The sequence below is a fragment of the Artemia franciscana genome, chromosome 15 (assembly GCF_032884065.1).
Source record: "Artemia franciscana chromosome 15, ASM3288406v1, whole genome shotgun sequence".
Taxonomy (NCBI): domain Eukaryota; kingdom Metazoa; phylum Arthropoda; class Branchiopoda; order Anostraca; family Artemiidae; genus Artemia; species Artemia franciscana.
Window position 1 is genome coordinate 6,705,195 of NC_088877.1, and position 24,836 is coordinate 6,730,030.

Here is a 24,836-nt window from a genome sequence, read left to right on the forward strand (position 1 = left end):
GATGCAGTGAGAAGTTAAAAGTAGAATAACTACTTTTAAGTAGTGATTCAGGGACAGGTCGTCCCCGAATGGGGTGGGAGGAGGTCTTGCAGAAAGATTTTGGGGAAATAGGAACTTCTTAGGAGGTTGCAAAGAGGGAGGCTTTTAATAAATTGGGATGGATGGGGAGCGTGCGTAACCATGTTAGCCTCAGGCGACATGGTGCTGCAGTGAGGTTAGTAGTAGTAGTAGTAAACCTCTTTGGGGATTCCTTAGGAATCGGTAACAGCATAAGCTGAAAAGAGGGTGGGATGGAGGAGTGCGGCAAAGTATGTTGGTCTCTGGAAGCTCATCACTGCGAAGAGCTTATAGAAGCAATAAAGGAAAAAAAACTGTTAATTATATTTCCTTCTAATCATTCGTAACGAATTCAAATAAAATAGATATGCCAGGCTCTACTGATTTACAAAAAAAAAAAAAAAAAAAAAAAAAAAAAAAAAAAAAAAAAAATCAGGCAATTTCACCAACAAGTTAATGGAAGTTTTTCCAATGTCAAAACGTGTCTATTTCGCCGAATCTTTTCCTTGTTGTTCGTAGAGGTAAAATGGATACCACGGGACCAATGTGAATTTATTAGGAAAGATTAATCAAGTCAAAACAGATAAAAGGAGGATTAGAATCTGCATGAGCTAAAACAACTGAGGAGAGGAACAGTGAACAATGGAACTAATAATAGGAAATAGACAATTATAGATGTTATAAGAAGAATATAGAAATGCGCTTATACAAAAATAGATTGAACAAAAGAATATTTTAGATCAGAGAAAGAATGAAATAGATGGATATAAGAAATAAATAATACATAAAGAATAGGAACAAAAATAATAGAAAACAGGATTTCTACGGAAAGATTTCTAATGCAGGTTAAAATAGTAATATTTCTCTCTTCCTATTTACAAATAATGTTTCAGTGCAATGTTTAAAATATTTTAAAACATTTTGTAGGAATATTTTAGAACCAAAGTTTTAAAACATTTGTAAAACATATTTAACCATCAGAGAGCCTTATTGTAGAGGTTGCGGTGGCTTCAATTGTTCCTTAAAAAAAGAGGTTTTTAAGGGAAAACAAAGAGGTAAATAAAGCCTAGGATATGATGAAATAAATCAAATTAATATCAAACGTCTCTTTTTACATACAGCATATCAAACTTAAAACATCCGTGAATTCAATATTCATAGTTATATTCTGTATTCTATTACATTCATTATAGTATACTCTCAAATAAGTAAGAAATAAATTTGCATAAAAATTAAAATTGAGAAAAATAGTCCAACATTTTTTGCATTTACCTTCAATGACCTAAAATCAGAAGAGTATTCTTCGATGTAAAACGAAACAGTAAAAAGTTAAACTTTTATTATCTCCAAGTAAAAGTGACTCATCTTTCGTGGCAATATTGAATATAAAAAAGAAGGAAAAAAGCGAGAAGGAAGCCATTTTTTTCATGCAAATTTTCATCGGCCTTGAGATAAACTTTGACGAAAGGAATTCTAGAGGGTCCTATACACCCTAAATGGATTAAGTACACCCTATAGAAAAGGAGAGAAGGAGGAAGTAAAATTTATCTAATAGAAATCCTAATCAAAATGACTACATACGAATTAGAAAATTAAGAAGGTTTCATTTAATGTTTACAAGCACAACTGCTTCAGTCCAAAATTATTAACCTATAAAATCCAGTATAAGAAATCCTAGGTTATTATGGCTTAGGCTTATTTCAGAAAAGTGTTAAATGCCAGAAAACCAAGGCCGTCCAAATCGCATATAAAAATACTAAACACTAACATTAAGCACTATATATTTGGATTAAATGGAAAAAGAGATATGTATTTTGTGAAAAAGAAATATTCGATAAATACTCTCGTGAATAGTTACGAGCATTTGAGACTTCCAAAATATGATTAACAAGCCAAACAGCCAAAGAAATACAGGGACGGATGATCGACCCCCATTGTTTGCACCTCTTATCACCGCCATGGAAGTATAGAACTTACTTCCTTCAGAGAAAACCAAACTAGTCCTTACAGATCCCTAGGAATATATGCGAGGTTGGTGAGGACTTTGATGGAAGAGTTTGAAGCCCAGTATAGGTCAAAGTGGCAAACTACTATATGTGTAGGTGCTCTATTTGCCTCTAGGAATTGGAGGAGCTAAGTTAAATTTTTGGATCCCACTTACAATCAATAGTCTTCAGAGTAGGAATATAAACTTTCTAACTTTCAAACATCTCAAACTTTTTCCTGGGGAATTTACAAAAAGTAATCACAAGGACTCCAGTGACAAACAAAATAAAGCATAACTTAAACATATTTCCGTTTTAGTGATGTCTCATAGAGTTTAGTGACTTCTGATGATTTTGCACGATCAAGTTGCTACGTATTCATGAAAAAGGTTAAACTTTTCAAATACAAGTCTTTTAATTACATCGGCAAGAAATGCAGATGCAAAGCCGCACAAAGTGATCAGCTTTGATGGCATTCAATATAATTGGTATATAAATGTAAAATCAAGGATTAGGACCATTTTAAAACTAAGCTTTCGATTAGGCAGCAATTTCCAAATAATTTATTCGAAAGAAACCTCCTGAGCGAATATCTGAAAGATAACGTATAAATGAAAATAGAATAAATATATATCCGATGCATAACTCACCTTCCTTTATAAATGTCTCTTTAAACTCATTTGAGTTTAATTTTGTGAGTTTCGCCTTTTTGAGATATTACAGATACGACATTTTTAGTGTGTGAATATTCACAGTACTTTTTTAGTTCAAATTTCCCCTAAACAATACGTTCAACGCGTTTCAACACGATCCCACAGCCACAAAATGATCAATCCTTCTTTTCTGTTCATATCCTCTTACCTCCTGGTGCGTTCGTATCTCCTTTTGCCTCCTCACGCCGAAAAAAAAAATTCGTTAAAGTTTCAACTCGATCCCAACCCACAGGACACAAAATGGTGTGGACACAGATCCCTTTAAATATGTCCTTTTAAACTCTTTTATTTGTGACTTTGACTTGAGCGTATGCTTGGTAGAATGCCGAAAAGATATTATTTTGACAGCCTTGATGCGCAAGTCTTTGGACTGAGTTCAGCATCACCCTCTATATTTCCTGAAAGTTTCGATATCATGTCCCTACCTTTTTTATATATAACAGATACGACATTTTTAGAGCCTGGATGTACACAGTGCTTTTCATTTAGTTCAAAATTCACCTAAACATTACCTTCAACACGTTTCAACAGGATACCCCAGCCACAAATGATGAATCGTTCTTGTGCGTTCGTATCTCCTCTTACCTCTTCGTGCGTTCGCAACTCCTTTTACCTCCTCTCACCGAAAAAAAAACTTTTCGTAAAAGTTTCAACTCAATCCCAACCCCCAAGAGACAATATGGTGTAGACACAGTTTAAATAAGTTTAAACTGACTCGCTGGCATTACTAAAAGGTATGTTAGAGGTATCATTCAGCTCCCTTTATATATGTGTCTTTAAACTCTTTTATGTGTGACTCTCACTTGAGCGTATGCTTGGTATAATGTGGAAAATATGTCGTTTTGACAATCTTGATGCAAACGGCTTTTGACTGAGTTCAGTATCCCCTTTTACATTCCCTGAAAATTTCGACCTAACGTCCTTACCTTTTTGATATATTACAGATGCGACATTTTTAGAGCCTGGATATACACAGTGCCTTCTGATTGAACTCAAACTTACCCTAAACATTACTCTCAACGCGTTTCAACACGATCCCACAGCCATGAATGATCATTTTGCGACCTCTTACCTCCTCCTGCCGAAAGAAAAGCTGTTCGTGAAAGTTTTCACCTCGAAACAAAACAGGTGGACACAGTTTAAATAAATTTCAAATGATTCTGTTAATACAACTGACGAATGTTCGCTTCAAGGTTTAGGTATCAGTTGCATAACATCACATATTCGTCTTCAGAAGTTACCAAAATTACCGATTATGCAAATTAAGGTTACTCTATTACTATCATAAAACATGCGTGCATAAATAATATTACAAGATTAATACTTATTGTCTTGCGAGAGCAACACTTTGGTTTTGTCGTGTTTTTTTTTCTAGCACCCCGATTTCAGCTTATTCCTAGAAAGTGATAAGGGTCTAACCTCTGCGGTTTTTACAGAAAGTGTGGACCTTAGGCCGGATTGATGAATATGAATTTGCATTTTGGAAAGCTTCACAAAATTCTTCCCTGAGGCCAAAAATCTACTGTTTCTACCCATTTCTGTTCGTGATTTCAGCTGAGTTTATCATGCGGTTTTTCGCACTTGGGATTGCGGTACAGAAATGGTATCAGATGCGCCTTTTCAACTTTAGAAGTTCTTCCATTGCTAAAGAAATTAGAGTTTATCCTTTGCTCCTTTCTAAGTGATGACGTTAGAAACTTGGCCAGCGGCAAAAAAGTCAACTTTTGAACTAAGACAGATAAATCTTTTTTTGATGGTAGTCGATAGCTCTTGATGAGCTGATCAAAGTATATGTCATCCATTTATTGGTAGAAAAATCCTTTCATGAGATATAGAAGTTTGAAAGTTCAAAAGGGTAGACAACTTCAGTAGTAAGGTACACACTGAAACCAAAAATAGGCCGATAACAATTATGAGACATAGGGGAGTTTTAAGCAACAGTCAGCTGTTAGCTCATAATCATCTTCGGCAATGAGGGGTTCGCAACTTTTGCTAGTTGGTGTACCTATTATTTGTTTCCGGTGTATTTGATGGTAAGACCAATTTGGCTCCAGTGGTAAGACATGTAGGGAACTTGTAAGTAATAATCGGCTGTTAGGCTACAATATTATTCAGCGATGAGGGGTTTGCAACTTTTGCTAGCTACAGTGAGGGGTTTGCAAATTTTGCGAGTTGGTGTACGTAGTATTTATTTTAAGATCCTTACAGATTAACAACTTCAGCGTTTAATCGAAGGGAGGAAACAAAACCAAAGTGTTGCTCACGCAACACTTTACTCGGCGAAACCTAACAAAAGTTGCCGCGACACCTCACATTGCATATGCAACGTCGATCTAGTTTATTATCATATAAAATCTTTGCATAGTTTTATTTGTCTACGTGTGCAAGACGAAACCGTGGCCTTCCCTATTTGGCATATATGGCAGAGGTGCACTAAGGCCATTATATTGACAAACATTATTACTAATTAGTTAATTTATTAACGAATTTATTAATTATTTTATTAATTTATTTATAAGCTACAAATACAGCCGTTTAAAGTTGGAGCAACAATAAGAAAAAACAACAAGTGGTAAATCCATATTTAACGATAAACCAGACAATGGAAAAAACACAATGGTGAGAGGATTAATGAGGGCTTACCTGCAGTGGCGTAACAGGGAAGAGGAAGGGAAAGAGGGTGCACTTGTCCCAAGGCACAGTATAGGTTGGAGTATATTATAGATAAACCCCTTTTTCGTTTTATTTTTTAATCCTCACGGCATTTTCCAGTGGGAGGAGGCTGAAAAACCTACCAAAGCCTCTACTTACCTGAGAGGGTACTACACTGATAGTCTGGACCTGACCTCCAGGCTGCATAATCTGAATTGTTTGTGGCGTTGCAGCATTTGTTGACTGCAAAGCTTGTTGATTCTGCTGCGCTAGCTGAAGATAATACTGCACCTAAAATAGGATAATAGGGTTCACTGTACATTAATAGACCATCAGATGGCCTACACCAGAAGGCCTTCTAAGGTAGACACACCAGATAGCGCTCTCCCTTCTCCATTCCACCCTGCTAAAAATTTTGGCTACTTCCCGCGAAAGCCTAAAAGATAAATGTCAGTTTTATAATCATCCTAGTCTATTTTTCGGGGTGCCCTTTTAAGTTACAATAAATAAAGGAACCGTCTTACTTGAATATGTGTTCTTTTGAATAGTTTATTCGCATCCCAAACAAATCCCAAAATTCTTAGCCCCAGAAGATGATTTTAGTTCAGGCGGCACTAAAACAAAGGGCTATACACTAATCTCCAACTCGATTATCCACAAGAGTTCCGCGAAACTATATAAAAAAAAAAGAAAAAAAAAGTGCTCTAATTGTATTTTATACGGCTCAATTCTGAATCACAAAATTAAGATAGATACTAAATGCAAAGCACCTTCAGGGAATTTCAAATTTTTCCGAGCCTACTATACTAGGTATTACCGAGCCTCAATTATGATGGTAGAATTGGTTATTTCACCAGTAAGCAAGGCCATGTCCAGAATTTTAGCTCAGGGAGGTTGGGGGTCAAACCCAGTAGTCCCCCCTTTCCTGGATACGGCCTTGCCAGTAGGCTACGTGAAATTGATACACCAGCTATAACTCCTTTTCCATTCTGTACTGCTTGAAGCTTATGATTGGGCTACTTCATTCAAAATCCCAAAATATGTATGTCATTTCTATTGTCTTACCCTAGCCTTTTATCGATCTACCCTTCTAAGTTACATTAATAATAAAGCCGTCTTATTTACATTCTCCGCTTTTTCTTGAATAGTCTCTTCAAGTGGCTTCCTTATTTTTTCAAAAAGTTATCTATTTCGAAGATAACGTCTTAAAGAGACTCGTAAAAAGAGTTTTTACTCGCTTCGCGTCTCTTCATTTTGTATTCTTTCATATCTCTCCATTCTGAATACAATCTTAGGTATGTCTTATATTCCCTATAAATACGAAGCTAGTAAAAGTCGAAAATTCAAGTTTTCTTAAAGCCTTGGCTGAAATTTTGTACCAGATATCATTCAATGCCTTTCGTCTGAACAATCAGCACAGAGGAATTAGGGATCCCCCAAAAAAAAATTGAGGAAAAGACCCCCTTAATCTCCCGGAGCATGTTCCTTGGAATCCCCCCACAAAAAATAAAAACAGTAACCTAGAAATACACTCTCTTTGAAATTCAACACCCCAATCCCTCCAAAAAAACTCTCTTGATCACCCCCAAAGAATCAGACCTGTTTAAACCATGTTCTTTCAAAATCCTTTAAAGGAACATTCATTTGAAGGAAATTGTATATAACCATATTTTACTTATATTTACTATATAGTTTTCTATAACTATATCAAACAGTTCGTGGTAACGAACTGTAGTAAGGAGCGACCCAGCTCATTAGTAACCGAAACTCTGAAAAATGGAATTTTGATACCAAGAGTTACATCAAAGGAATCGCATTTTTATGCTGATTTTAAAAATATAAGTTTCATCAAGTTTAGTCCTACTTATCAAAAGTTACGAGCCTGAGAAAATTTGCCTCATTTTAGAAAATGGGGGAAAACAGGGGAAAACAGACCCTAAAATCATGGAATCTTAACGAAAATCACACCATCAGATTCAGCGTATCAGAGAATCGTACTGTAGAAGTTTCAAGCTCCTATCTACAGAAACGTGAATTTTTTTATTTTTTGCTAGAAGACAGATCACGGATGCATGTTTATTTGTTTGTTTTTTTTCCCAGGGGTGATCGTATCGACCTAGGGGTCCAAGAACGTCGCAAGAGGGGTCATTCTAACAGAAATTAAACGCTATAGTGCCCTTTTTAAGTGACCGAAAAAATTGGAGGGCCCCTACGCCCCCTCCCACGCTCATTTTTCCCAAAGTCACCGGATCAAAATTCTGAAATAGCCATTTTATTCAGCATAGTCGAAAAACCTAATAACTATTTCTTTGGGGACGACTTACTCCACCACAGTCCCCGTGGGAGGGGCAGCAAGTTACAAAATTTGACCAGTGTTTACATATAATAATGGTTATTGGGAAGTGCACAGACGTTTTCAGGGGGATATTTCTGGTTGGGGGAAGGAAAGGGTTGAGGGGAGGTGGTTACATGGGTGCATCTTTCCGTGGAGGAATTGGTCATGGGGGAAGAGAATTTCCATGAAGGGGGCTTAGGATTTTCTAGCATTATTTAAAAAAACAATGAAAAAATAAATATGAAAAAGTTTTTTTTGACTGAAAACTCACCTCCTGCATATAGGGTTCACCTCCTCCAAATACCTCGCTCTTTACGCTAAGGTATTAGTAATTTCAACTATTTATCCTACGGCCTTTGTTATTCAGGGATCATTCTTAATGAATTGAAACAAAATTCAAGCTTTAGTGTAAAGAGCGAAGTATTGACAAGGGGGGGGATCCCCTCATATACGTAATAAAAAATATACAAATATAGAAGTTCGTTACGTAAGCTAATTCGTAAGTTATGTATATTTATTACTAATAAAAACTAAGTAAAAATTAAAAGTTCTACTTGCCTTTTAAAGTAACCAAAAATTGGAGGGTAACTAGGCCTCCTCCCCCGCTCCTTTTTTCTCAATATCGTCTGATCAAAACTATGAGAAAGCCATTTAGCGAAAAAATAATAATGTGCAAATTTTGTTTTAATTATTCATGTGCGGAGAGCCAAAATCAAAACATGTATTAATTCAAAAACGTTCAGAAATTAAATAATAAAAACAAGTTTTTTCAATTGAAAATAAGGAGCAACATTAAAACTTAAAAAGGAACAAAAATTATTCCGTATATGAAAGGGGTTGTCCCCTCCTCGACGCCACGTTTACGCTAAAGTTTTTTATTGTTTTAAAAAGAAGATTTGAGAGAAAGAGTCAAACTTTAGCGTAAAGAGCGAGTCGTCGAGGAGGGGTAAAACCCCTTTCATATGCGAAAAAAATTCTATTCGTTTTAAGTTTTAATGTTGCTCCTTACTTCCAGTTAAAAAAACTAGTTTTTCTTATTTAATATTTAATAAAGTTCAATCCTTTTCCCGATTATTTTACAGGCCTTTGGCGTTTTGCAACTTCGTAAGCTTAACTAAATATGATTTTTTTTTTCAGGCTCTGTCGATAAGCATCGCCTATATTCGTTTTCTCTTAGTCGTAGGTCGGAAACATTCACAGGGAAAAACAATACAAAATTACCCTTTCTCTCATTCAAAATGCAGTCTTAAGCATATATTCTTCCATTTTATGTTTAGAACCTACTAGAACATGACAATCTATTAAGTGTGAGCAAAGAAGGAGTTTCACTCTATCAAGCGTCTGACAATCTCGCTGTTACTTTTCAAGAGAATTTTTTGGAAAAGCCCGTACAAATGAAATCTAGTCCCCAGCCCTTGACATTGGTCCGTAGACGTCCTCTTCCAGGAAAACTGAGGCCAGAAAATGTACCCGTCTCGTGTTTAAACACACACGAATAGCATTAAATAAAGTACAAAATTAATTGTGACCAGCATTTTTAAAACTTGAATTAATAACATTCCATTATAATCCATGAAGCAATCTATGTATAATGAAAAAGGTGAATAATACTGCATTGGAGTTTGCAGTCCCTGCCGGCGGAGCTGATCTCCGTTTCTTGGCCCTTCAGCCAGGAAGTGCAATGGAGGGTTGGGGGCTAACCATCCTGTGTTTTCACACACCGTTCCTGTTTATCTTCCTCAGATTTCTCAAGGTACCCATTTAGATCTGGGTCGACTCTGGCTAACCTTACAGAGACACGCCACTGACCCCCGTCCTAAACCAAATAATTTGGTACACTAGGATTCGAACCCTCACCTCTCAGACAAAGGACCCTAAACCCAGCGCACCAATCCACTAGGCTAGGAAGCCAAGCTATAAAGTAAAAATCTTAGCTATAAAATAAAATCTGTAAAAGCTATAAAATAATATAAGCTATAAAATAATATAAAATAATATATAATATAATATAATAATTATATTAGCTATAAAATGTACTTCTCGCGCACACCTGTTACGTAAGCCCCCTGCTTGAATACGCGCGTTCAGTTTGGGGACAGAAAATACACTACACTGACTACCCTAACAGTGAAAAAAAAAAAAAAAAACAGTGCAAAAAAGGGTCTTCCTTTTTTCACAATCATCCTAGGAACCAAGCATTGTCACTTGAGAATCCATCCTCGAAGCTCTACGAATTGAAACCGTTAAACAAACGTAGGTACCAGCCGATATGCAAATCTGGGCATTCCTTAATTTTGGGGGATAAACACTATTCCCTACTCTACCCTTCTCCAGCTGCAGTCAACATAAGCAAACGCCAAGACAACAAGTTTGAACCAGTGCGACGCAAAACCAATCGTTTCCGCAACTCAGTTGTCCCTTTTTTTACTAAGGTTATGAATCGTATTTAATGTTTACTATTTTGAGAAAGTTAGCGTAATTTAGTTGCGGCGTTAGCCGTAACTACGAATGCTGTTATTATTAAATTCGGTTTAGCATCTTTAGGTGGGGGGGGGAGATGCGTGAATGTCAACAGACTTAACAAACTGGCTGGTCATTTTCAACCACCAATCCTTGAAATTTCCCAAACTCAAATTTACAAACTCATAATGACTAACAAAATATGTTAGGAAGGGGATCCCCCCCCACCACGTATAATATATTTGCAAATAAGAAATATTTTGTTCAATAAGGAGTAGGGATGGGTAATTTCTTGCAATAGCAGATTAAAGTTGTGGTAAACTGCAGAAAAATTTGAGAGAAAACGCAGCTTTTGATTATCTCAAGATGTCCGATAAGATGTGGTAGTGCTCTATTTTCAGTACTATTTGAAGCAGTATCCAACTTCATTTGAAACACTAGGCTGTTGTTCAAAATAATTCTCTAGACTTAGGGCTTTTAAGAACCTAAAGTTATAAAAGGCGTATCAAAAAGAACGCCGGATCTGAAAAAACAGGCCACGGACATACAATGTTCAACAAATCATATAGGTTGAATCATTGTAAAATCAGGCCTAAATAAGATGCAACTTGCCTGCTTTAAAGCTAATAATCTGTTGGTGGGGGGTTGGCATTTTCAGAGGGAAAACTATTATCCTCTCATCATTCAGAACGCAAGTCCTTGTATGATCACAAGAAGGGTGTTTCAGAGGAAGGCGGAGATGTCGGAGTCAGCATCAAATGTTACTTATTTCTATGGGGTTACACTGAGTCATGAGTATACGAAAACAAACTCCATAACCTGTAGCAACGCCAATAATAATTTCAATGGGTTCTCAACAACGTTGATCGGGATTGTGTGAGTGACTGATGGTTAGTTTCATGGACAGAACGAATGATTGTAAGGCTAGCATGGGGGGCGTCATGTACCCGATATTGTGTTTCACATACAATCTCAACTTCTCCTGAAGAGAAAAGTGCGTTTTGTTTGCTTCTTCTAAATAAATAAGTTACATTTAAATAAAAAAAATTATATTCAAATCCGGCGCTCTTTTTCAAACCCTCTTTAGTTGCTACCGTCAAGAATTGTTTTAAACGGCATGAAAGTTGAATGAATCGTTCGTACTCGAAAATCACATAAAAAGTTTACAGGATTAAGAGATAAAAAAGGTTACAGTAGCTCTTTGCCTATTTCGATTTTTCGTTTCTCTCTATATTTTTAAACCTTAAACTCAATGATAACAAAAGCAACTGATTCTAATATGATTGTGTTCTTTTTTTTTTTTTTTTTTTTTTTTTTTTTTTTTTTTTTTTTTTTTTTTTTTTTTTTTTTTTTTTTTTTTTTTACACAACACAGTTTTGAAATTTGTTTATTTGCAAGGGTAGGTGGTATATTTTATTTTTTATTTTTGGAAAGTAAAGAAGTCAGTACCTTGAGAGTATAGGAGGTTGGATGAAAGGGAAATATTAACATTCAAAAGTAATTTTTTAAACATTCAGCCATTAATATAAATTCAACCAATACAATTCAACTCACAAACCACAAATTTAAAAAAATAGCCAAACAATTTTCTATATTGCGTCGTTCCATACTGAAATGCAGTGTCGTATATAAAAACAAAATAATAAAAACTAGTAGAAAATATTAAGCAATGAAATTTTAAAAAATCAAAATTAAACCTAGCATCAGCTATTGGCGAAAAACGGAAACAGAAGGAAGAATCCTTTTGGACTGACAAACAGTTGTTTGTCTATACAAAAAAAAGTGTCTATAGAAGTGTCTAAATATAAAATATAAATATATATAAATTTATAAAATATAAATCTATAAATATATAAAATATAAATCTACATATAAAATGCTTATATAAAAGTGTCTATAAAAACAGCATATAAAAACAGTAGTCTAAAAAAAAGCATCATCAATATAGAGTCTTTACAATTCTTTAGTTAAGTTTGATGATTCGAAAAACCTAATATAGAGAAAAACATAAGAGGAAATTCACTGTTATTTCTTCCTTAGTGTTTCAGTGTTTTGTTTAAAACAAAATTTAAATCTGATTCCTTCCTCCAGGATCAGTATTCCACTTTAAATTGTTTTATCTCTTTTAAACCCGTATGTTCTCTTGTTTTTATTTTTCAATTTTTTTTATTTCAATTACTTTTAGCTTTAATTTCTTTTATATATTTCGTTGTTACTTTTTTTTTCTTTTCATACTGATTTAATTGACTGATCGTTTTGAGTTACACTCTTGAGTTTCAATATATCTTATACACTTTTTTTACTACATTGTTTTGCTTCATTTAAAACATCGTTTTTAATACACTTTTCTTTTTAGTTTGTTTTTACCCTCTGACAACTGAGCACAAATTGCGAAGTTGATTTGTGACATTTGATTTTCGACGTTGATGCACATTGTTGTTTTTTTCCGTTTCTTTTTCTAGAGACAAAAGACAAAAATTCCACAATCGTTGTTGTGTTATTATTTATTTACGTTTCTCTATTTTATAAAAATACATTTTACCATCGACAGTTCAAAAACAAACGGATATTCTGCAAAACGTTTTGGCAACTGGGATTTGGTAACACAAATTCGGCATTCGTTGTTATGTTATTGTTTATTTGTGTTTCTCTACTTCATGATAATACATCTTACCATCGACAGTTCAAAAGCAAACGAATATTCTGCGAAATGTATTGACAACAAGGACTTGGCAACACAATTTTGGTAACACAAATTCGGTGTTCATTGTTGTGTTATTGTTTATTTATATTTCTTTATTCATAAAATGCATCTTCCCATCGACAGTTCAAAAACAAACGGACATTCTGCAAAATAATGGAAGCCAGGATTTGGCAACATAGTTTTGGAAGCAGAAATATGGCATTTGTTGTTGTATTATTGTCTATTTATGTTTTCCTGTTTCATAAAAATGCATCTTGCCATCGACAGTTCAAAAGCAAACGAATATTCTGCAAAATGTATTGACAACAAGGACTTGACAACGCAATTTTGGCAACACAAATTCGGTGTTCATTGTTGTGTTATTGTTAATTTATATTTCTCTATTTCATAAAATGCATCTTCCCATCGATAGTTCAAAAACAAACGGACATTCTGCAAAATAATAGAAGCCAGGATTTGGCAACATAGTTTTGGCAGCAGAAATATGGCATTTGTTGTTGTATTATTGTCTATTTATGTTTCTCTGTTTCATAAAAATGCATCTTGCCATCGACAGTTCAAAAGCAAACGAATATTCTGCGATGGCAACACAAATTCGGTGTTCATTGCTGTGTTATTGTTTATTCATATTTCTCTATTTCATAAAAATGCATCTTGCCATCGACAGTTCAAAAACAAACCGACATTCTGCAAGATAATGGAAGCCAGGATTTGGCAACATAGTTTTGGCAACAGAAATTTGGCATTTGTTGTTGTATTATTGTCTATTTATGTTTCTCTGTTTCATAAAAATGCATCTTGCCATCGACAGCTCAAAAGCAAACGGATATTCTGCAAAATGTTTTGACAACACAAATTTGACATTCGTTCTTGTGTTATTGTTTATTTATGTTTCTCTATTATATAAGAACGAATCTTATAATCAACAGTTCAAAAGCAAACGGATATTCTTCAAAATGTTTTGGCAACCGGGATTGGCTTCTGAGTTTCATTATCTTTTTTAAACTTTCTGATCAATGTACCCATATTAAAATCTTAATTTGATGCAATATGACGCTGCAGGAGCGCTAGAGGGCTTGCTTGGCGTTGAAAGGGTAGTAAGTGGCTCTTCGGACATTTTGCCTCCTAAAAGAGGACTAGAATTAAAAATGTAGGATAAAATGACGCATTAAGTCTCATGTGAAATCAAAAGGTACAATCAAATGAGGCTTTCTAAGACCTTTCCGTTTTATATGTATTTTGAATAGTCCTTGGAAAGAATTAATGAAATTAAACTGAATATTTGACGTATAATGATATTAATTACTTAAAGCTCGGCAACTCAAGATTTCATTTCACCGTTACTTTTATTTTAAATGTTGTAAGTCAAACAAAAATATTTGTAATATAATCCGTTTTCAGTAAAGCGCAAATGACACAGCAGGCCTTAGATTTTTAAAGCTAGGGGATGGGGAAGAGATTATTTTGGGTACCAGACTGACTGACTGTATCTCAAACAGTAACCTGTGTGAAAAATATGGTTCAATCCCGCTTTCTGGGGCTATAAAGAGAGAAGGGTTGAGATGACTATTTCTGTTGATGAAACATGACAGATTGACAAAGACCTTCCTTGTCTGCCAATTGTCTAGGGCCAAACAAAGAGCAGGTCGTCTCCAAGCGGGGTGAAAAGATGTCGTACGATTTACGGGATTTACGGTCCCGAACGATTTACGGGAAATGGGAACTTTCCAGGAGGGTTAGAAGAGAGGGGCTTTGAATAGATTGAAATGGAGGAGTGTGCGTAGTTGTGTTGGTTTCAGGCGGCTTAGTACTGCTGTGAGTTATTATTAGTAGTAGTGTATGTGAACAATGGGCAAATTGCCTAACTTTCAACCCTTTCCCTAGGGGCTATGTGGGGTCTTGTCATCCCCAAAGGTATAGTTATTGAACAATTCAACTATATGGAATCAAATGGATACCTCAAATTTTGATAGTATGTCTTTGAGGAAAAAAGGGGCGTGGGAGGGGGACTAGTTGCAATAAATATTTTTGGTCACTTAAAAAGGCCACTAGAACTTTTGGTTTCCCTTTCAATGAGCTCTCTCCCGATCTCCTAGGACCACTGGTTAGATATGATCAACCGTGGAAAATAAGTAAATATATTAAATAAACACGCATCCGTAATGTTTTTTCTGGCAAAAAATAGAAAATTCGACATTCTTGCACAAAGTAGCTTGAAACCTCTAGAGTAATGTTCTCAGATATGCTGAAACTGATAGTATAATTTTCGTTAAGACCGTTGGGGGTGTTTTTCCCCTCCCCTTTTTCGAAAGTTTTCAGTAGAAAGGCTAATTTTTAGAGAGTTTTAGCTTTTGATGGATTACATTAAACTTATTGAATTATACATATTTGGAATCAGCATAAAAAGCTAATTCTTTTGATGTATCTATTGTTACCAAAATTCAGTTTTAAGAGTTTCTTTTACCATTGCTCCTTGCGTTACCATGAACTTTTTGAAAGAATCACATTTCATTTTAGCTATCGATTTAAGGGATGTACTGAGAAACTGAGATTTTGGTAAAAAGTCTACTGACAGTTTTTTCCTCTATGAATATCAAGGGGAGGGGGGTAGCTCCCCTTCGCCCATCCTTTTCAGTATGCACTTACATTTTTTCAATTCCTTATTGCACTGTTTTGAATTTTTTTTTTCAGTTTGAGCATTCAAACTATAATTCAAATTCATTCAAAACACTGAAACGTTATTTGAAACTATTGTCAAGATAGATGGCCTTAAAGAACCTGAACTACATGTAGACTACATGTAGTCTAGAATGATTTTAAACGAAATTGGAATAGCGCCTTCATTCATTTGGCATATTATTTTAAAAAGAGAAATATAACAGAAACGTTATGCTTTAACAAAAATAAGCAGTATTTTCTGTTTGAAAAATCAAATTATGACGAAGATACACTGACTACAGTTCCGGAATAACTTTTGAACTTGATTCCTAATGTAGATGATGTTTACCATTAGTGCGTTTTGTATCCATTAGTATACTTGTACGTAAATTTTGCCCTGTTTTTCTATATAAAAAAGAGTGCTTGACACGCAAAAGCTCAATTTTAGCTTTTGAAAGTTATCCCTTTGTTCATCAAATGTCCCTGAAAATTATTCCTTTACTTTTTTTTCCATTTCAGCCAAATTTTGGCTACGTATGTGGATATAATGTGACCAACCAAAGTCCGGAGCTGTTTTCTCCGTGAAACAAGTGTAAACTTGAATATAAGGCCAGTTTGAAGAGAGCACGCTTGAATACATGGCCAGGCCCCACCGATTAGGCCTCCTGGAATAAGGTTATTAATAGCGATAAATGTTTCCCATCTACCCTATCTTGTCTCCAGCTAGCTAATTTTGTTGATCATTATAAGCGTGTGTTCAGTGTATTTAATAGTTTTCTTCAGTCTTTTTATTATAAGTTGCTTAAACCGCTTTTACCATACCGTCTCCTGTAGGCTCAGGTCCAGCCTGTAGCAATATCTGAAATTCGCCGGGCTTTAAGAAAAATTAAGTGTTCAAATAGCCTTGATGGTGACGGCCTCTCTTACCGATTTTTTGCTTATGATTGTCCTGCTCTACTTAACCATCTATAAATATTTTTCTAGTCTTGCTTAGCACAGTCCCTTGCTCCTGATAGTTTCCTTTGTGGCCGTGTAACGTCTATTCAAAAGCGAGGCAAGGACCCCACGTCATGTGTACATAAAAAAGTTCGTGTCATATGCTGTACTTTTCATAATATTTTTGTTTAAAATACAAGAGGCATCAAATCAAAAATTTCTGAAAACAACCCAAAAATTCTGAATTGGCATTCGAAGTTGACTTTTTCGAGGATTATTTCTATCGTCCCATTAGAGTATCGTGTTTTTTGAGTAAGTTGCTTGAACCTTTATTGCTACCAGAAATTGAGTCGAATTGTGATTTTATGCCTTTTCAGCTTGGTTTTCGGAAAAGTTTCGGTTGCTCCCATGCACATCATGTTTTAAGCCAACTCATAAAAGATGCCGTAAAAACTAAAATGTTTTTATACTGTCTTACTGTTGATATTTCTGGAGCTTTCGACAATATTGTGCACTCTCAGGTTCTATTTCCCCTTGCGTGTTCAGGTGTTAATCCTTCTGTACTATGTTTATTGTCTTCTTGGTATTCAAAGTCTAAAATTCAAGTTACCTGGAATGGCCAAATATCTGAACCGGTAAAAATTAATAAGGAAGTTCAGCAAGGTGCCGTGTTGTCTCCTAGTATATTTAAATGTGTGCTTGCATCGTGACTGCGTCCCCTTAAAAGTTTTTTTTTTTACGGTAATATTGGTTTGTCTTCTATTGCATATGCAGATGACGTTCTTCTTGTTGCCTGGACTCACCGTGGATTGCTTTCTAATTTTACTATATTAACCAATGAACTATCTAAGACAGGACTGTCAGTTAATGCGTCTAAATGCGAGTTTATTTGTTTTTATAGCCCTTATGCGGTCGCTCCATTCGTTGCTGGGACTGCAGTTCCACCATGTTCTTCTTTAGTTAGTTGGCATGGTCTGTGTTTCGGCCCAACACTTTCCACTACCTGTTCATCCCTAGTGAATCAAGCCGTGAAAAACCTACGTGTCGCTTACGGAAAAATATCCCCAAACAAAAGCCGTTACAACCGCAACGGTTTGTGCATGATTTATAACGCTTATTGCGCCCCTGTGCTTTTGTTTTTATCAGGCATTGCTCATCTGTTTCGTAAGAAAGACCGCCATACTCTACGTGCGGCTTATTTCAAATATTGCAAATTCCTCCTCCGGCTTCCTAGATGGCACTGAAACAGAAAAATAATTGCTCGATTTAGTTTAATAGATGTGCCTTCTCGGATTCGGTCTTCCAGTGATGATTTATGTAAAAAGACTATCAACTTTATTCAAGTTTACGACCCTCAGCAGCCTTTTTTCCATATTGATACTGGTTAGTCCATGTTGTTTTTTGTCAGTTTGAATTTTTTCTCGCTGCTTATCGTTTTTGTTTATTTATAACACTCCCTACTTTGTGTTTTATACTTTTACGGGTAATAAAGTTCATTCATTCATTCATTTATAGCATTTTATAACATTACACTTGGTGCTTTTACAAAAAAAGGAAGAAAAAAGGAGACATCCCTAATTCCCATGCGAAAGAGTTGTTTTCCTTGTTGCTAAGGGTCAGAAACTGTAATTCACCTATATAAGGTTTTCAACTATTCAGATTCTAGCAGTGCGGTTTTAATTCCAATTTTCTAAAATTTTTGTGGTATTTCGTCTATTTCTCGAAATGTTGTTTCTATAGATCATGATTTGTGTTTTAATATGACGTCATTTACGATTGCAGTCAACTCTATAGGGGGGGGGGGGTCATTTAAATAGTGTAGACGTCACAGACTGTCCACTGGCTTAAAGGGTTCAATTAATGGGATTCCACGCTGCCTTTCTAAGACAAAACAAATAAGAGTTTTAATAGGGATGGGTCCTTTTATTAGACAGTGAAAAACATATACAAAATTTCTGGATATTTTCATGACAAAATCAGTCTTCATCATCAGCATAGAAACTCAAGTAATATAATTAACACAAGCTATATTTATACAGAAAAAATAATAACTTCCGGGCCAGAGAGTTTCTGGTCCATTATCATAGAGAGCTACTTCGTTTGCAATTAGAAGAAGAACATTGTGCCAATTTCACTAAGAATTCAGCGTAAATTAAAGCAATATTAAAGAAACCAGTTGATTGAACCTCTAAGCCAATGGACCAGGAACTTTCTGATACCCGGAAGTTATTATTTTCTTGTATAAATATAGTGTGTTAATTTTTTTTTTTTTTTTTTTTTTTTTTTTTTTTTTTTTTTTTTTTTTATGTGGAAGCTCTTATTTGGGACGTACTAACCAGAATTTAAAAACGAGATTGCTACAACATCATAATTCTATTTCATCGTCTTTAAAGCAAAATACCAAACCTGAAGATTTCACGTCGGCCCTCTCGGAACACATCTTTAATTTTCCAAATCATTTTATTTTGTTTGAAAATGTTTCTTTGATTTCTAGAGACCAAGGTTTAAAGCAAATTTTCAGGGAAACAATCGAAATTAAAAAAATTCTATTCAAGAATAATTCCATAAACAGAGATACAGGTGAATTTGGATTGAACTCAATTTATGATAATTTACTGAGGTCAAATAAAGTAAATATCACCTCACCTAAGAGCTATGACCTCTGTCCACGTAATATGTCAGATAATTCTAATGAAATGGAACCGAAACGGTCAAAGAGATTTGCCTCAGCTGTTGCATTGGAAAAAAATAGGAACAATAAACTATATGCAATTAGTTTATTAGGTATAAATTTTATTTATTTTTATTCATGTCTTTTAGTTTTACTGCTGATGATGAACACTGTATATGTGTTCGAAATATCCAGTTTTAAATAATTTTATATCTATTCACTGTCAATAAAAAGGTTTCATCCCTATTTTGAACTGTTTTACTTTAGTGTGTTAATTAAAATGCTTTAGTTTCTCTGCTGATGATGAAGACTAACTATGTCTTCGAAATATCCAACAATTGTGTATATGTTTTTCACCTTCTAATAAAAGGAGTTATCCCTATCGGAACCCATATTTGTTTTGTATTAAATCATCTACGTGCATCCCCAAGATACGCATGTTATGCCATCCCAAGATACGCATGTTATACCATCCTTGTCAAAAGATACGCGTGTTATATCATTTTGTATATGAAGTAATGTGAAAAATTATACTTTATCTTAATATATTAAATTTTGTTAATGAATTTACTTATCATTGTAATCTACCATATAAAACTTAATTTAAAATTATACTTGCAACATTTCAGACAATCGGGTAACACAATAAATCAATTAATCAAAACATTATCAATTAATCCATCATATCTCTTGTCAAAACAAATGTGTATTAAATCTTGATGTGTATTAATTTTTGATCTGAAGTGAGTATTAAGTTCTGGTTGCAGCTTCATATACAGCTTTCAGTACAACCATAATAACTTAAGGTATGCGCAATGTGGAATGGTTTAAAAGAGCGTGAATGCACGGAACATACGCAGGACCTGGTTTGGGAGGAGAGATGAGGTTCACTAAAATCTGCAAAACAGGCGACTTTAGCAAAAAGGGAAAAGACCTTTCAGAGGAGCAGGGGCGAGAAGCTCCCGTCCCACGGGGTAAACGCTTAACGAGGCTCCCTACTTTGAAGGCTGCTTACCTGATCTCCGGATTGAGGTTTCGATTCGCTTCGACTTGGTTTGATTTCTTCTCTCGGAACAATATCTATCAAAAAGTCAAACATATCGAATTTTGTTATGGCCATTGCTATGTCATTCCTCTGAAATAAAAGTATGTTAATATCTTAAATCATTAACGGGTTCAGTGATATAGGGAATAAGTAGTTAAATTGATTTTATTTTTACTCATATGACGTCACTTAAGGCTATAACATGGCTATATAGCCTGTTTTTAGCCTAACAGGCTGTAGCCTGTTTTTAAATGAAAAGCGTGTTTCCGAAATTAAGGCTCTAAAGAACTTTTTCGTGACCTATTTAGATCGTTTTCTCGGGCCAGAAAATCCTAGGGTGCCAATTTTCAGCAAGAGCTAAGAGCTCATATGACACTTGTGACGAGGCCGGAAGAGCCAAGAGCCAATAGCTCATACGGTATGAGCTCTAGCAAAATCCTAAGAATCAATAGATTGATTTAAAAGGAAAATCAGACGCTTAATGCCAGTCGGGATTTAAAATAAGAGCTATGAATCACGAGGTCCTTCGAAATATCAAAATTCGTTAAGATCCGATCACCCACTCGTATATAATAATACCTCATTTTTTTCTAATTTTTCCTCTCCCTACAGCCCCCTAGATGATCGAATCGGGGAAAACGACTTTATCAAGTCAATTTGTTCAGCTCCCTGACACGCCTAACAATTTTCATCGTGCTAGCACGTCCAGAAGCCCCAAACTCCCCGAAGCACTGAAACACACCCCCTAACTACCTCAAAGAGAACGGATCCAGTACGATTACCTCAGTCGCGTATCTACGACATTTGCTTATTCTACCCACCAAGATTCATCCCGATTTCTCCACTCAAAGCATTTTCCAAGATTTCCGGTTTCTCCCTCCAACTCCCCCCAATGTCAACAGATCTGGTCGGGATTTGAAATAAGAGCTCTGAGGCATGAGTTCCTTCTAAATATCAAATTTCATTAAGATCCGGTCACCCGTTCTTAAGTTAAAAATACCTCAATTTTTCTAATTTTTCCAAATTAACACCCCCCAGCTCCCCCAAAGAGAACGGATCCATTCCAATTATGTTAATCACTTATCTATAGCTTGTGCTTATTCTTCCTGTCAAGTTTCATCCCGATCTCTCCTCTGTTAAGCGTTGTCCAAGATTTCGGTTTCCCTCCTCCAGCCCCCTACGTCCCCAGATCCGATTTGAATTGAAAATGAGCATCTGAGTCATAAGATCCTTCTATATATCAAGTTAGGTCGTTACATACGTTACAGTCGTTATATTACGCATACGTTAGGTCGTTACATACGTTACAGTCGTTACATTACGTATACGTTAGGTCGTTATATTACGTAGTTAATGTAGTACTTGTAGAACCTGTGGCTTGTCACAGATAGTCCAAGAAGGCAGTATGGTACTTAGACTAGTGCCAACGTTGACCCTGACTACCTACAATAGTGATATCTAGTGGCTTGGACTGGTCCAAACGACACTAGTAACTTCGGTTGGTGGCACTAGAGTACAAATACTCTTTTTTCTAAAATTATACAGATATCCTTTGGCTAATTATTATTCGACTACATTAAAAATTTTACATATCTACCAATATTTACCATAAAAGGTGGATATTTTTGCAGCAAAGGTTAGTGCTATCAATATTATGTTTTTGGGGGGTGCAATTTCTATATTGATAAACAAAATGAACGGTTTGATTTCACGTGATGACTAACTGAAAAACAATTATAGCTTTTGTCAAGCAATAAGCACTGTAAAAGGTTGGAACAGCATGCTGAATTCATGTATGTTGATTAATAAATGCCAATTAATGTGATTCGGTACCTTAAAAAATTGCACCACGTCGTCCATTACAAGCTTTTTCAGTTTGTGTGGCCAAACTGTTAAGAATTGATTGGGCTGTCTCACCATAACTTGTAGAACTTGAATAAGAAACCCGAATAAACGACAGAAAACTAAAGCCGACAAAATAATGAAGAAAAGTTAACCGTAAATAATTTCTGAGACTACACTGGCTAATCATGACAAAACACAAAATTGCACAGAAAAGAAGAACACGCCTTTCATTGTCCTTGTTCTTCTTTTCTTTCTAATTTTGTGTTTTGTAAAAAAGCTTGCAATTTTATAAAGCTAGCAAAATAATTTCTAAAGTACCGTATGGGCTTAAAGTAATGATTTAGTATATGCTATGAATAACATAAAAAAAGAAATTAGAGAATACTAGAATTTCGCTACTATATTTACTATAATTTCGCTACTATAATACTAAAATACATTATTATAAGTAGCTTCAAGGTTGACAAGTTTTTGGATTTCAGAGTTCGAACCTGCAACCCCTGACAGATATACGTACCAGACACATGTTACCGGTCGATTACGATTTGTAGCCTCTCAATAGAACAAGGATTATTGGAAATAAGAATCAGCTGATTGAATGAATAGTGATAATATGTTTATAATTAGGCCATATTCTTATTAGGATTACAATATATCTATATATATAAAAATAAGTTGTCTGTCTGTGGATGGATGGATGGATGTGTCAGGTGACGTCACCTGAAAAAACTGGATCAGGTGACGTCAAAACTGAAAAAACTAAAAAAAGGCAAAAACTACAAAAAAAACTAAAAACTAATAAAAAAAATAAAAAAGCTAAAAAACTAAAAAAACTATAAAGGTAAAAACCAATAAAAAACTAAAAAAAAAAGTGAAAAAACTAAAAAAAGGCAAAAACTACAAAAAAAAACTAAAAACTAATAAAAAAAGTAAAAAAGCTAAAAAACTAAAAAAACTAAAAAAACTAAAAAAAGGTAAAAAACTAAAAAAAATAAAAAATAAAAAAAATAAAAAATAAAAAAAAACTAAAAAAAAGGAAAAAACTGAAAAATAAGCTAAAATAAAGGTAAAAACCAATAAAAAACTAAAAAAAAAAGGAAAAAACTAATAAATGACGACACTCAAAGAGAAAGCGACCAGGACATGTACACCGGGATACAAATGACGACCGGGACACAGGGAATATAAATAACGACCGGGACACAGGGACACAACTACAACGGGGACACCGGGGGAAACAGGGGGATATAAATGACGACCGGGACAAAAAAACTAAAAAGAAATAAAAACTAAAAACTAATAAAAAAAACTAAAAAATCTAAAAATCTAAATAAGCTAAAAAAGAAAAAAAAAGGAAAAAAATAAAGGAGAAAAACAAAACTAAAAAACGAATGTATATACAGACCGGGACACCGGGATACAAATGATGACCGGGACCCGGGACACAGGGAATATAAATGACGACCGGGACACAGGGACACAACTACAACGGGGACACCGGGGGAAACAGGGGGATGTAAATGACGACCGGGACACCGGGACAGGGAATGGTCGATTAGCAATCACCATCAACAAAGCTCAAGGGCAATCATTAGAATCATGAGGTATAGATCTGAATACAGATTGTTTTCCCATGGACCATTATATGTTGCATGTTCAAGAGTCGGTAAACCTGACAATCTATTTATATGCAAAGACAATGGGACAGCAAAGAATGTTGTATATTCGCAAGTTTTACGTAGTTAAAACCATATATATATATATATATCTATATTCACAGGTGGGACATAGGGACACAACTACAATGGCGCGTAACTATTATGGCGCGTAACGACTTACGCGCGCGGGGGGGCTTGGGGGGGGGCGCGAAGCGCCCCCACCAACTAGGTGTTGGGGTGGCGCGAAGCGCCACCCCAACAGCTAGTAAAATTATATATATATATATATCTTCTATATATATAAAAATAAGTTGTCTGTCTGTGGATGGATGGGTCAGGTGACGTCACCTGAAAAAACTGGATCAGGTGACGTCAAAACTGAAAAAACTAAAAAAGGCAAAAACTACAAAAAAACTAAAAACTAATAAAAAAAATAAAAAAGCTAAAAAACTAAAAAAACTAAAAAAAGGCAAAAACTACAAAAAAAAACTAAAAACTAATAAAAAAGCTAAAAAACTAAAAAAACTAAAAAAAGGCAAAAACTACAAAAAAAACTAAAAACTAATAAAAAAAAATAAAAAAGCTAAAAAACTAAAAAAACTAAAAAAACTAAAAAAAAGATAAAAAACTAAAAAAACTAAAAACTAAAAAAAAAGGAAAAAACTGAAAAATAAGCTAAAATAAAGGTAAAAACCAATAAAAAACTAAAAAAAAAACTGAAAAAACTAAAAAAAGGCAAAAACTACAAAAAAAAACTAAAAACTAATAAAAAAAGTAAAAAAGCTAAAAAACTAAAAAAAACTAAAAAAACTAAAAAAAGGTAAAAAACTAAAAAAAATAAAAAATAAAAAAAAACTAAAAAAAAGGAAAAAACTGAAAAATAAGCTAAAATAAAGGTAAAAACCAATAAAAAACTAAAAAGAAAAAAAGGAAAAAACTAAAAAAAATTTTCATCTAAAAAACTAAAAAAAACTAAAAAAGGTAAAAACTAAAAGAACTAAAAAAGAAAAAAATAAATGACGAAACTCAAAGAGAAAGCGACCAGGACAAAAGGAATGTTCGATTAGCAATCAACAAAGCACCGGGACACAGGGAGTATAAATGACGACCAGGGCAT

At 34.7% G+C, this 24,836-nt stretch overlaps 2 protein-coding genes across 2 annotated transcripts in view; one reads left to right on the top strand and one right to left on the bottom strand.

Annotated features, from left to right (window-relative positions):
• The window catches only part of LOC136035992 (cardioacceleratory peptide receptor-like), a 473,226-nt gene that overhangs the window by 292,585 nt on the left and 155,805 nt on the right, over nt 1-24,836 (top strand). The window lies entirely within an intron of this gene.
• The window catches only part of LOC136035993 (nuclear transcription factor Y subunit gamma-like), a 105,668-nt gene that overhangs the window by 70,843 nt on the left and 9,989 nt on the right, over nt 1-24,836 (bottom strand). The window contains exons 3-4 of the mRNA XM_065717910.1: nt 20,187-20,306; nt 5,567-5,698 (exon numbers count right to left, since the gene is read on the bottom strand). Of these exons, the coding sequence (XP_065573982.1) occupies nt 5,567-5,698; nt 20,187-20,306 (252 nt within the window). The remainder of the gene's footprint in view (nt 1-5,566; nt 5,699-20,186; nt 20,307-24,836) is intronic.